General features: G+C 41.5%; 1 protein-coding gene across 7 annotated transcripts in view; it reads left to right on the top strand.

Annotated features, from left to right (window-relative positions):
• The window catches only part of akap13 (A-kinase anchoring protein 13), a 129472-nt gene that overhangs the window by 13932 nt on the left and 100451 nt on the right, over nucleotides 1-15089 (top strand). For all 7 annotated transcript variants that reach the window (XM_074661433.1, XM_074661422.1, XM_074661415.1 and 4 more), the window contains exon 2: nucleotides 8873-8916. In XM_074661433.1, the coding sequence (XP_074517534.1) occupies nucleotides 8884-8916 (33 nt within the window). In that variant the 5' untranslated portion in view covers nucleotides 8873-8883. The remainder of the gene's footprint in view (nucleotides 1-8872; nucleotides 8917-15089) is intronic.

Below are 15089 nucleotides of genomic sequence, written 5' to 3'. Positions count from 1 at the left end.
ATTTGCTTCACTTTTTAGACCTGGTTAAAGCATTATTTGTTCATTTTGTTTCTACTTTATTTAGAATTGGGTGGTTTTCACATCTCTAAGCTCCAGGCTGCTGGCTCAGATTTGCATGAGCAAATTTATAGCTGTGTTGGTTTGCATATTAACTTATGTCAATTTCTAGGCAAGTGCAGCAAGTACAATGAGACGCAGTGTTGAACGTAGCCATTGTAAACTTTATTTCCCAATATTGGTACCATTTCGTTGATAAGAATAGGCAGCCATGCACCACAGGTGTGATAATGACCCGGTAAATGAGGGAAATGCTATGCTGCAAATGGGCACGTAGATCATGGTTGTATTGGGTGGAGTTAGGTTAGCACCTTTGGACATGCATGAAACCATCCTGCTTTTATTTCCTGAAGTCTTTTGGTTTTGAAATACTTAATGGTCTCCTAGCTACTGAAGAACCCTGACCTGTGCCTAGCACATGCGTTTATTTTAGTAGTTTAAAGCGATGTGGCCTTTGGACACTCAGATGTTCATACAGGAAGTCTCTGAGGGAGTGGTCGGCTCACAGAAAAGATTATGTTGATGCCATCACCTGATCTACCCACTGTTTACTGTTCTTACCATCAATTCATTGTTTGCTCGCATGTTGTAATGTGATCCCATCTATAGTGAATTATCTTTGATCTGGAGGATCTGATTTTGTTTACCTTGTTAAGATGATTACATGCCTTTAGAGGTTGATACCAAAGAGGGCATTGAATGAAAAAACACCTGAATATTTCCACAAATTTGGATTAGTTTTGTCAGGCAAGGGATCCAAGGATGAATGCCTCAATGTGTGTTTTTTTAAAGCCATATTTCACTTCAACAATGGCAACCTTTTTTGTATTACAAGTTTTCTGAAATGTTACGTTTAAATAGGCAAATGAGGCATTATCTTATCAAATTTGTGTTAATTTGCATTAATTTCCAGAAGAGAAATGTGAAAATTGAATAAAGCCACGTTAAAAATTCTTGTTTCGGGCGCCTGGCTAGCTCAGTCGGTAGAGCGGGCGCCCATGTATGGCCAAGGCTCAGTCCTAGCAGCGGTGGACCCGGGTTCGAATCCGGCCCGTGGACCTTTCCGCATGTCATTTCTCTCTCTCTCCCTTTCCAACACTCTATCCACTGTCCTATCAATAAATGCTTAAAAAATGCCCCCAAAAAATAACTTAAAAAAAATTCTTGTTTCATTTTGTTGACATATTAGAGTTCTTACAGAAGGAATTTTGAATATCTCTTTTTATCACTCCATAAATCAGAAAATACTGCAATAAAAAAAACTATTTTCACCATGTTTTTTAGGAATGAAATGTTAAATAAATCGTGCTATGAATGATATCTGAACAAACCTCTGTAAAAACCTTCAGAATATAGAATGAAACTGGAAAGTTTGGTGTATGTAAGTGCTACTGAAGTAATATGAAGAAATATGCAAATGAGGCATTATCTAATGCTAACTTTTGTGAATTTAGGAAAAATCTACAGATGCAATTAGATGAAGTGCAGTAAAATAAACACCTGAATGTGTATTTTAGATTCTTTCTTTCAACTAGTCTGAAAGAAGACATGAAGCAAAATAGCCCAAACTCTCTTAGTGCAAGAAGAACAATGTTTCTTACCTGGGGTGTCTCCCCTTAAAACTGAAAATCCCCATCTTAAAGGTTCCCTGTGGACTTGTTGACCTATAGTGGTATAGTATACGAATATGTATAGTAGTGCTATGGAACTATTTTTTTAGTAGGTCCAGGTTTGTTTAGCTCACGCATGAGGACGCACCGGCGCGTGCGTTATGCAATACGCATTTCTACCAATGGTTTCACTTTTTTCCACTGATCTACAGGTGGCTGTAACATGCTAAGATATGCAGCAATGTGCCAGCAAAGACAGGGAAGAAGAAAACTGCAAGCTAGTAAACATGAATGTAAACAAACAATGCTGGATTTAAAATGCTTCAAAAATTGGCTTTTTCAATGTTTTATGAGGAAGGCAATACATTTCTTGGATACACAAAATGTGTTTTGGAATGTAAAGAAAACTTTTGTTTTGTTTACAAGAAAACTCCACAGGGCGCCTTTAAGTTTTGTAAGAATACAATGTGGGCTGTCATAAAGGCACCAAATAACTAAACTCGGCGAAGCTGCTCCTGTGGCTTATATTGGACCCAAAGTGGTGTTTACTTGACTGTGACATTAACATTGGATGCACCTCTATCCAGGGAGGATTATTGAATCATGTGTGATGACAAGCTGGTGAGTCCCACTGAGAACAGGGATCTCTCTCTCCCTAAGAGAGACTTTGTCCCAGACAAAAAGTTACACATTTACAGACAGAGCTGCAAAGAAAAGTTTTTAATATTAGGTCATACACTGTGGTCAGTCTGTCCGGTGCACGTGGTTGTGTTGTGGAATCCTCAGCTGTTGATTGGGAAGGGTGTAGTCCGATTAATGAGTTGTGAAGCTAATCCTGTTCATCCTCCCATTCACGCTGCAGTCACATGGCCATTATGGCTTATTTTGATAGCCAGCGGACCAGTGGGAGCCATAACAGGTCCATTCACAACCCTGGCTCTGGGTATATCCCAGCATTGAGGGGCTTTTGTCTCTTGATTTACCGGTTCATTTGTGACGGCTGTGCACTTGAACGTGGCAGCTTCTTTGTGGCCCTTTTGCTGCAGAGGAAGAAAATTCGGTTTTAACAGCAGTTCAAAGGCAGTTTCGGCCATAATGGAGACTCTTAAGGAGCTCGGCCGAAGGCTGGCTGCACCCGGTGTTTTAGGTGGAGTTAATGGGTTGTGTAATCTCTATAAGCAGGTGTCGGGTGGCCGTAGGGTGAGCTTATGGGATGCCATTTCTCAAGGTTCTTCTGTTACCAGAGAAGGAAACACAGTTTGGTTTGGATACAAGGTCTTTTCCCGAATTACTTGGATGGTGCGCAGGTTTTTACTTACCCATCTTGTTTGAAGAGAACAGATTGCAGATAAGAAGAATATATGTTTGGTGGTGTGATTTGGTGCAGACTTTGAGTCAATTATTGTCTGAGGAGGATAATGGGTTTCACTAAAAATGTCAGTTTCACTCAAGCCCAGTCCCCTCTTAAGTAAACTAAAAATCTATCTCTAAATATCAGCCTCTGTTTAGTTTCATTAAACTCCGCCTTTGTGAAAAATAGGGGTGTAAGAAAATATCGAGTAACACCATATTATGTTTTGTGATACTGTATCGATTCTCAAAAACACTTGATTTTAATTAATAGTTTACATGCAAGGATTAACTCAGTCAATATGTGTTCATTTACAAAGAGATGTGTCCTCTCGAAGTAGTGCTATGATTTTACAGGAACTGTGATGAATGCAAATGCAGATCCCACTGTTCTGATAGCATAACAAGTTAACTTTTTGTACACAGATATTATGCATGTGGTGGTGTGTTCTTTATACTATGACAACTTTCCTAAAATTAGAATTAAAACATCACACTATATGGGGCGGAGAGGGTAGAGCAGGTCATCCACCAATCGGAAGGTCGGTGGTTCAATCCCCGGCTGCTCCGGTCACATGTCGATGTGTCCTTGAGCCAGACACTTAACCCCAAATTGCTCCCGAAGTCTTAGCCATCGTTGTGTGAATGAGTATTTAGATTAGATCCTGATGGGCAAAGTTGGCACCTTGTATGACAACCTCTGCCATCAGTGTATGAATGTGTGTGTGAATGGGTGAATGCTGACATGTAGTGTAAAGAACTTTGAGTGGTCGGAGGAATAGAAAAGCGCTATATAAATGCAAGTCCATTTACCATATATCGCCTTGCTTACAGTATCGCAACATATCTTAATATATTGAATTGTAACCCCTGTATCATGATGCGTATCGTATTGCCAGGTTCTTGCCGATACACAGCCCTATTGAAAAACATTGTAGGATTTTGTGTTATTTCTATCACTTGAGCAAAGTACAGGTAGAAAGATTGGTTTCTAATGGCTTCTTCAGCTTCTCCAGCAGACATGACCTGACATGCACACTGTAACTTGATCTATAAGTCCAGGTATTATCCACAGCACCGAAATATCTTGTTGCAGTAAATTGCCTGGAACTTGTGTCCCTCTGAGAAAATACTGCGGCTTTTTTTGTGACACAGAAATCAATGTATTGAGTCTTCAGTCTCCAGGAGTTGCAGTTAGCAATGACCTAGAGATGAAGCTATTTTAGAAGTTCCCCGGTGTGTACTTTCTGAATGACTGCTGCTGCCCATGAGGAACTGTTTGACCAGATGAACTGTCACACCCACAACACCGTATACGACCACGGGGTCAACCATAGAAAATAGACTCGAGGCAGTCTGGTGAACAGATATCAAACCTGCATTAAGGGATATTTTAAGGTTGTCATAGAATCAAGTGACTCCTTGTCTTGGGAAAGAGTCTCTTGTAGTGATGAACACAGAGAATTAACATCCAAACTGCGTCTCCACACAGCTTGTAGCCTTTCTTTTTAGCTCATTGTTTTATATTGGTTTGATTTTATTGTTTGGTTAAATCCCAACTCTCTCATCAACACCTGATATAATTCAGACGTAACAAGCTCAGATGCCGAAAGCAGGCTAGCTGTTTAGCACAAAACAGTAAAATAAGAGCTGAAAGCTGGGGGCTGCCTGCTGATGAAAGAGGAATATCTAGCTAATATAAAGATAAACATGCAGACGTTTTTCTCAGGAGTTTTTGGAGACAAAACAAGTAAAAGCTAACTGAATATTGGACGTCAGGTGGCCAGAAACTCGACTCTAAGCAGTTATTTGCGAACACATTAGCCTTAACTACCTTATTAGCCACCTTAGCTTGGTAATTATCATTGAAAGCCTTATTAGCGGTATATAAACAACCAGTGCATCAGTAGGTCCTGCAGTTTTTTAATTGTGCCGTAGACAAAAAGATAAAGACTATAACTTACAAATGTTCCTTGTTCATTCAGAAAAGGGGTGTGTTATATAGTTTTGTGTTTACACAAAGTATTTTGTGAATTGTCCACTAAGTATTAGTATTTCCCCCATGTTAGCTTGATTACACAGGGAGGCCAACAGCTTCCTCCTCAGGTGACAGGATATGTTTGCTACTTAAGACCAGATCAGATCAGATCAACCACATTAAAGTGGATGTTTTATATGAAGTATGTGGTAGTGCTACAGGCCCCTCCATGAATCCAAAGCAAGAAGTTGCACAATTACATCCTGTGGTGACACAGTACACTGAGTCAGCTTCCTTTATGTCTAACTTCCAACTTTGCATCATAGTTGATAAAAACAACTCCAAAACAGAAGTGACCAAAGTAGGGAATCAGATGAACAGTCGCGTGGTAGTTAGAGCGGGTGGCTTTTTTTCAAAAAGGCAATGGTTAAAGGTCATGTAAGCTAATGTGTTTCTTGCTGAAGTGTTTGTCTTTGAATCTCAAGTTCCACCTGCACGCTCATTGTGATTCTCACTGTCAAATAAATTCATATAATGTAAAATATAAGCTGTTTGATTTGACACCAGCAGTTGCAAGGTATACTGTTATAGGTAATAATTAAACCCTGTATCTACTGTTTAATGTAGCTCATTCTTTAATCAGATGAACTGTCTCGGGAGGAAGACATTCTTTGAAACATAGGGTAACATGTCACAGGAGGAGTCACAGGATCTTTTTTTCTGATTGGCTATGGGTCCTCTCTGGTCGCACTTCGCCACTAAAAGTCAAACTTTTCCCAACTTTTAGTTTGGCGGCACTTCGCTGCAGAATCAAACGGCCACAGCTCGCTGAGCACGGGAGCGGCCGTCGCAACTTTTCATAAGCATTGCATGGCAGCTCGTCGCAGGCCGCACTTCTGCTCAAGTGACATTTCTGAGCATTTCTGAAACAAAGGAATATATTCACTCTGCCGCCGCTCACCCCAATTTAAGTGATGTCAGTATCCCTAGAAAGGTATTCTGATATCACACTGTCATCAAATGGATGCAAATCTGCAGACACACCTGCATCACCCTGGTAGAACCCCTCAATTTGTGTGATTGGTGAATGTAATCATTTCTAATAGATACATAATAATTTCCCCCCCAAAAAGCTTTTTCTTAAAGACAAAAGAGTCATAATATAGTTTCAGATTCAGGTGCAAACTTATTGGTTGGGAGAAGCAGGGTATCACAAGGGCTTACCCCTCCCTTAACAACAGCTAAGAAGTGGCCATTGCAGTGTCAGACTGATCTGTTGCGTTCAGCTGCCAGGTGTGAATATGTAGAGAATGTAAAGCAGGGTGGTACTGATAAAGGTCACGGAAACCTTCTTTGGTTGAATAAATGTTATCAACTCCTCAACAGTGAAAACTGTGAGTGTAGCAACGCACCTACTTCTTACCAAATATTTTCTTATTGTGCAATGGGTCAGGTCACCGCGTGGTCAATAAGATGTCACGTAAAATGAAATGTCAGCCAACAATGATGTTGATCTGTCCTGTTGAAGCACCCTTGAGTAAGACCTTAACCTGCTCGTGTACTGTGGAGTAGTCAGAAAGAGATGCCAAATCTCCAAAATATCCAAATATAAAAGAACCAGTGAGCCTGTTGGTGACATTATGTGAGAGTCTTATCAGTCAAAGTCGTGCATGTGGTGAATAAGCTAGTCCCTGGCCCAGTGCACTTAAGGCAAGAGGATTAGACTCCAGAGTATTATTAGAGCTACTGATTATCCCCTTACCTGATGCGCCTAATTCTAGCTCGAGCCTATTTATTTAGCAGAAAAGAAGGAAAATGTTTGGATTGGGTTGCAGAAAGTGAATTGGCCTCGCCGCGCTTCAGCGCTCTGCCGAGTTCGACATCGACTCTTTTTGGTGTTTTCTGCTGAACTCATTAGGTCCTGGCCTTTTGTCGCCGCCTCCCCCGCTGTGGGGTTCATGTGATTAATGCACTGCTGCTGACCACTGAGGCCAGCAGGCAGCAAGGACTTGTTTTAGTGCCAGGGAACGGCAGACAAAAGAAAATTGTCTCTCCAAATAACTGAGGAGAATACCGGCTCTCAAAACCGACCGGTCCCTTGACCCGTTGATGAATGCAAGCAGGCCAATATCACTTCAAGAAAGTTCAACAAAAAAGGGTTTCCAATCCATTCGTTCTCAAGTCTATAGCTGTAATACGTTATTTTGGATGTAATTACACACCCACTGCTTCTGACCTTGTGCCCAGAAAACGGCTTTGAGGCCTGCGTCCCAGACTGGGAGTAGGGAATCAAACGTGAACATGAGCCGGTAAATCCTGCTAACTGATCTTCCCGGCATAAACCCATGTAGGAGAGGCAAAGTGTTTTGGTGCTAAACCTCCTGTTTTTTTCTTTGCTTGGTGAAGAACTAAAGGGTGATGAGGCAGGAGCACACAAACAGCTTGTCATCATTGCTGTCTTTGAATAAACAAGCACAAATAGAGACTTGGCAGTTTTGGTTGGATGATGAGTGTGTGTATGTGTTCCCGTGTGTGATTCAGTGTGTGTCTGTTCAGTTCTCATGCACTATTAACTTCCCACAGAGTGTTGGGACTACTGCCAGGGTCAAGCTTAACTGTCACCTTGTCAGCAACAATGTTCTGATGCTGCTAGAGCTGATATACATGCATTTTGTGGAGGGGCAAAAACAAATCCAAACAAAACCCTGATGTCAAGTGTTGTGTTATCTAGAGCAATTTGTTTGCAGGGTTTTATTCCAGCAAAACACAATACTGGCTCATTTAACGTTTTTCACACTTCACAGAGCTAAAAGGAGAGCGAGTATTGGACTTAAAGGAATAGTTTGGGTGTTTTGAAGTGGGGTTGTATGAGGTACTTATCCATAGTCCTTACCTACGGTAGATGACAGTTGGCATGCCACGAGTTTGGAGAAGCAGACAGGAGTACCAGCATGGAAGCAAAGAAATGTATGCTTTGGACGGGGCCAGCAGCAAAACATATTTTAGCCACCTAAAAGAAAGCCTCACCTAAAAAAATCAATATCAGTGTACGATATATTTAGAATATTTTCACCACTTTACCCTGCCGTCAGACAGCCCTTTCCGACGAGGAACTGAAGTCGTTGTATCTATCTATGCTCTTGCCAAAGCCACCAGATTCCATTGGAAAAACACTGTAATTTTACTTCGCAGAACGCTGCCTCGATCGGTTAGTTTGTTTGTGCTATTGTGTGACTTTGGTGAATCCGAGCTAACCAAAGTAACACAAAAATAACACAAACAAACTAACCGATCGAGGCAGCGGTAGACCAGCAATTCCTATGTTCTGCGAGGTAAAATTTAAATTTTTTTCATTGGAGTCTGGTTGCTTTGGCAAGAGCATAGATAACAGCTTCAGTTCCCCGTCGGAAACATTAACTGTATAGCTGTCTGACGGTAAGATAAAGAGGAGAAAATATTCTAAATATAGCGTACACTTAAACTGATATTGATTTCTTTTAGGTGGCTAAAATACGTTTTGCTGCCGGCCCTGTCCACAGCAGTACATTGCTTTGCTTCTGTGTGGTAACTGCCGTCTGCTTCTCCAAACTAGGGGACACTGACTATGGATTAGTACCTCATACAATCCCATTTCAAAACACTCAAACCATCCCTTTAATTTGTTATGAAGCCAGAAACATGACTTCAGATGAATGCTAATGTTGCTCCATGTCTGCTGCTAAATAAGTATCTAACACAAATCAACTTCATTAAGTTGTAATATGTTAATGTTGTGTTGACAGCTTGTTGCATTGCCCCAACACATCACTTTGTTTATGTATACAGTATATTAACTTACCGCAAAGCTATAACCTCTAATTTGATCTTGTCTTTACAGTGTCCAGGGACATGAAACTCAATCCACAGCAAGCTCCACTCTATGTAAGTATCATTATTCATACTAGAAGCTATTTCTCCAGAGCACACAGTTTGTCTCAACACACTGCTCGTCCACTCACCCATTGATTAGACCTCCTCTCGGGACTGTGTACTGTAGGTGTGTACCTGAAAGTGCGTTTGTTGCACCTGTTAGGGCGGGACAAGCTACACCTTTAATACCCTTATTAGTACTTAATTATGGAGTTTAGATGACCTGGTGTAATTCCTGGAATAGCTCCAACCTGAGAACAGGTCTAATTAACTGGAACAACTGAAAACAAGTGTGTGGGTGTGCACAGGGCCAGATAGTGGAGAACACAACATCAGGCTGCATGCAAATCAACTGGCTATTAATGTTTGCTGACTGCTGGCAAACATTTATAACCGTTTGCACTTGGCTTACTGTCCTCTATTGTGTATTTAGTGGTCATGTTTTGCATGTTATCAGTTAAATGAAATGTGAACCACTTGGTGGACTGGTGATATTACAAAAATAGACCCAGATAAATTATCAGGAAGATGATACAAAAACAAGACTACTGATATGACACCATGAAACTCACATCTTTTTATCCAAAGCAATTTGTTTTTTTAAAGTGTCAGTGTGTTGCTGCACCAGTTCATGTGATTTTCTTCCTCATTAAACTAAAAAGAACATCTACATTGTCAAAGCTACACCTTTTTTCGCGGCTCAGATTTTGGATCAAATAGCAACCATCACAGTTGGATCAAAGAACAGGTACTGATCCTCTTAGGGGACTTGGAACTTAAACAATTATTCCGAAAAGGACAAATTGAGGCCTAGTTTACCTGGACATGTGCCATTTGTCCAAATCTATAGTTGAGCAGGTAATTACAGCAAAGAGCTTGGCGCTTTGTGCAAAGTGGACACGCAACCTCTTGATTGATGGATTCCTTCTTGTTAATTGTGAGTTTAAATGTTTGTGTAAAAGAACAAGTTGTACTGCAAAGATTCTTTTGTCCTCGTCTATAGGATGGCTGACAAAGAAGTAAAAGGCCTTCACCATGCAGTAGCACTGTTCTTAAGCAGTTTATAAGCCATAGCTTGCTACTATATAGTAGGTGAGGATCAATTTATAAACTGAAAGCTTTGCTTTGTGGCTGATATTCCTGGTTGTCATCACAGGTTATCTGCACCCGGTGCCCCTAACAAGCGGTCAATCTCCTGATCCCTCTCACTCTCACTTGTGAGTAAAGCCCCAAGATGCCTGATTCCCCCCTTCAGTTGGAGAGAAACAAGCACCTTACAACCCGATGGCCTCAGGCAATTTCCTGTTGTCCTTTTTCTTATAATGACCATTTGGAGCTCATTTATAACTCTGAGAATTGCTCTTAAATAACCTGACCTAAAATATCTTCAGTCTTCCATCATGGCACCTGTATTCTTTGATGTTAGATCAGAGTGTCTGTGTGTGGTTGCACGGGTTCCCTATCACTAGCAGGTGAGGAAGGCACACAGGAAATGAGATAAGTCAGAGACATGTGTGTTTGTGTATGTGTGTTTGTGTGTCTCTTAAGACTAGAGTGGCTGCCACACATTAACCAGCCAGACAACCTTATCTGTGATTTACAGTCCAACTCCTCAGTGGAACCATGCGGGCAGTCAGGCCTCATTAGACATCAGGTCTTAGACACTTATCACAGCAATTCCCAGTAAGATAACTCATAGGGGTTAAGTAGTCGGAGTGTAATAGAGTGTTCCGGGGATGACGTATTTTTGTTGGCCAACCAGGAAGTTAGCATCGCCCTGGGTTCCCTCAACAAAAACCCAATGGGATTGTTCCATTGGGTATTGGATTATTGCAGAAAATAAGCTCTGTGGCAAACATTTATGATACTTACACGTTTTGTTTAGCAAGATAATCTCCACAAATTAACTTTTCTGATTTTTTAAGTATAAATGCAGTCGCCAGAAGTAGAAAGCTAACGTTGGGATATAAACAAACTACACCACGGTCGCCTGAGCGCGAGTGTATACGAGGCTGTAACGCCGGACGAGTCGGCGTGATGACGTTTATTAGTCTCATTTAGCCGCTTGTTAGCAACCGCCTTTTTAAGACACGTAAAAGCTTAAAAATTCACGAGTGGGGTATTTATTGATGTATTTTATGTCGTAGAACAAAATGTTAAAATCTCTTAAGCTTGTGTTAACACACCTTATTTCAATCATTTAACTAAAAACCCATTGACTTCCAGACGAGGGAACCGGAAGTGCTAAAATGCTTACTCATTTCTGGGTTTTAGGACTCATTTCTGCTTTTCTAGTCCTCCGACCACTCAAAGCGCTTTACACTACATGTCAGCATTCACCCATTCACACACACACATTCATTCACTGATGGCAGAGGCTGCCATGGGGCCAACTTTGCCCATCAGGATCTGATCTAAATACTCATTCACACACCGATGGCTATGCCTTCGGGAGCAATTTGGGGTTAAGTGTATTGCTCAAGGATACATCGACATGTGACCCGGAGCAGCCGAGGATCGAACAACCGACCTTCCGATTGGTGGACGACCTGCTCTACCCCAGTTAGGAAGTCTAAATTTCTGTAGAAACAACCAGTAGTTAGGAAGTCAAGACCTTTTGTGTTCTTGCAACATTACTTTGACCAAAAAATTACATTTAATGAGGAAGGGATGGGTAAAGATTTGTTGGGCAGAGGATGACTTGTGGAAGCTCCTGAGTTGTCCTTGCTGCTGCTCTGACTGTGAGTAAACATGATATTTACATTCTTGGCATTGAGCAGACAATGTTTTCCAGAGTGGCTCACAATTAGATGAGCAGGTAGAGGTTCAGTCTCTAACACAGGACACGTTCAGTTGTGCTAATAGAACCTGTGACCTCTCTGCTGCTACGTGATGGTCTGCAGCTGCACCGCTGCAGGGATGAAGGATGCTCTAGGCCCTGTTCGGACCTGGCATTAACACGCGTCCTGAGTGATCCAATCACAAGTGGGCAGCTCTAAGACGTCTGTTCACACCTGGCATTAGAATGCGTCTCCACATGCGTCTTGAGTGACCACTTGTAATCGGATCTCACTTCTCCGCTCTATTTTGCAAATAAACATGTAGTAAACACATGGCTAATACAGCAGACGTTGTGACGTAATATTACAGGAATATCTGTAGTAATATTGTACATATTCGTGAATTCGGGTTAATTTTTTTAACATCAAAATAAAAGGTTATTGTACCAGCGGTACCCGGGAATCTCTATGCCGCCGACACCGCTGCCTTTGCCAAGCAACGGCGGGGTACAGAACTTCAGAGAGGGGATGAGAGCGAACGAGCGAGTGTGTGGGCAGATCTCAGCTCCGTGCAAAGCATATCTCCGACAGTATGATAATAATGCACATTGCGTGTCTAGTCTGATAGTCTGTAGATTTGTAGCCTATAGATACGATATATTTTAATAAAATACAGTTGTACCGACAGGATACAGAAGAGCACAGAAGCCATTTTCCATGCACAAGGTAGCCAAGCGCTCGCGTCTGCCTGGCTGTTCACATGAGGAGCGCAGAGACCCGCGGATCCTAGCAGGACATCAGTTGAGTTGGAGGTCCTTGATGTGGCCCAGGACACATTTGCAGACACACTACTAAAAGAATGTGGCCATATGTGGCCCAAACCACCTCTGAATGTGGTCTTAGCAATCGGATCTCAATGCATCCTCAATGCGTCTTGAGTGCGTTTACCCCTATATTTAGAGCTGTCCACTTGTAATCGGATCACTGAGGACGTATGTTAATACCAGGTCTGAACAGGGCCTAGATGTCAGCAGCCTTTGTAAATTGGAGGATGTGTGTAGTTTGATTTGTAAATGCTCTGGCAATTTAGTCATTTGTGAAGAAGAGCTGATTTTAATATGTGTTTTGTCTCCCGAAACTTGCAGGTGAGTTCGTACGATTTCCATAAATTGTCTTCTAAATTGTCTAGTGGGAACAAAAGCAGCAGCCTTGTTTCCGGGTTAAACCACGGTAAAGGTTGCAATATTCTGCTTTGTGAATGTCAGCAGGGATGAATCACACCGTCAGGAAAGTGTAGCCATAAACCTTTAACTTTTTCTTATCACGCCAGCTCTTTACGGGACATCAAATGTGACGTGCTGTCCATATTTCTTTATTGTTATTATGGCAGTTTCCATGCAACAGGACTGAGTAAAAGCTAGAAAGGTATTGCATTTTCAGTAATTAATGATGAGAGAAAAATCTTCGAGGTGCCATGGGATGTCTTGACAATTAGTTTGGGTGCTGAAGTGGAGCAATAACTTCCACATTGTGCTGCCTATATAGTCAAAATCCAGCCAGGGGGATAAACATTCATTTAGACTGCATAATACGTTTCTAAATGAATCATTAAAAGCAGCTTTAGTGAGAATTCATAACCGTATGTGTGAAGGCCTAAAATCACTGAAACGCTGCCTTCCTTACCTTGAGACTTGAACCCAGTACAGTTGCAGGATGCAGTTGCGCTCACACACGTGCATATTTAAGAAGTGGGGGCTGGGTTCATAGCCTCCAGCTGTTCTTTTGATGTTGCTTAATAGTTGCCTGTTCCCCGCTGAAGCGCCATGATTAGCAGGTCAATACCCCAGCAGGTCACTTTGTTAAGTACTTATTACCAGCAGAGAGCACAGTCATACGGCGTGGCTGAAAGACAGCCATTTGTGCGCACGTCACAAGGCTTTAAAGCCGCTGATTTGTTTTTCTAAATTAAACCAGACGCGTGAGAGAATTTTTCTATTTTGCATTTCAGTTATTGTTATTATTAGACTTATTGTCAGTAGCTTTAGCTTCCGTTTATGAGTGTGTGCTTGTTTTACAAAGGTCGCTGTGTGCAGCTGTGCTTCCTGCAGTCTCCAGCAGATGTTTCACATCTCTGTTTCTCCGCCTCCACCCCCCGCCGACACATTTGCCTCCAGAAGGACTGACAATGATCTTATTTAGTTGATATTCTAATCTGCTCTCTACTCTCACTTTTTTTTATTCAAATAAGTTTGAACTCATAGACAGCAGATTGATTACAAGCAATCATAACTGAGGAGGTAAAAAGTACCGGGAGGAGAGTGAAAACGTATTATGTCGACGTGATTTTATGACTTCACTACAATGAAATGGCTACTATGAAGAATAACATCATCACACATGAATGTAATTAGGCTCATTGGATCCACAATAGTCTCAGCTTTCCAGTGATACTCCATTTATGCAATTCCAAGACTGTTTAGGGACCCCAGTATGCAGAAATATTCAAATGCACCATTTTTAGAATAGGCGAAAATAACACATTTAAACTGCATTAGAAAAACTGCATGGTTTTTGCCCCAAACTGCATGTGATCATCATAAAGTGGGCATGTCTGTAAAGGGGAGACTCGTGGGTACCCATAGAACACATTTTCATTCACATATCTTGAAGTCAGAGGTCAAGGGACCCCTTTGAAAATGGTCGTGCCAGTTTTTCCTCGCCAAAATTTAGCCTAACTTTAGAGCGTTATTTAGCCTCTGTCCCGACGAGCTAGCATGAAAGGGCTGATACCAATGGATTCCTAGTTCTAGTTTTTCTAGCTTCATATGATATATGTAGCTTCACTCTAGCTCTAAAACTGAACCTGCTACCGCCTCTGAAAGACAGTAAAGTTGGTCGGGATTGCAGGTCTCAGCGGGTTAAAAAAAATCAGTAGCTTTTGGTGTTATTCATGGATGGATACTAATTTTGGTGGTAAAATGTATTTTCCTGCTAAATGTGCCAAATGCAGCAGGTTGATATTGTGATTAAAGTGATATAGACACCGGCCTTCAGCAGTAGAAAAGAACAATTTCTCCTTTTGCTTTTCTTTAGTCCATAGTGAGAATGTGGAACTTTCTTACTTTCACATTTAAACATTTTCATTTACACTGCAAACTCACAAATCCACTGAGGTACCAATCCCAAACCCTAATTTCCAATCTGGGGCTGGTGGATAAGAGATGAGCTGTTAATGGAGAGAATGTCATGCCTGCTGGCTTCCACCCATCTACAACTCATTTATGTCTGCTCTGCTCGTTAAAGCTGAGACTCTCTGTGCATAGCAAAGCCCGCATCCCTAATGCTGCAAGTCAATGTATTTAGTCCCAGCTCTCCAAAGGTTACTGCAGGCTGTTTCTCTTCCTG

Source organism: Sebastes fasciatus, chromosome 2, assembly GCF_043250625.1.
Source record: "Sebastes fasciatus isolate fSebFas1 chromosome 2, fSebFas1.pri, whole genome shotgun sequence".
NCBI lineage: Eukaryota > Metazoa > Chordata > Actinopteri > Perciformes > Sebastidae > Sebastes > Sebastes fasciatus.
This window is presented reverse-complemented; position numbering and strand designations above follow the sequence as displayed.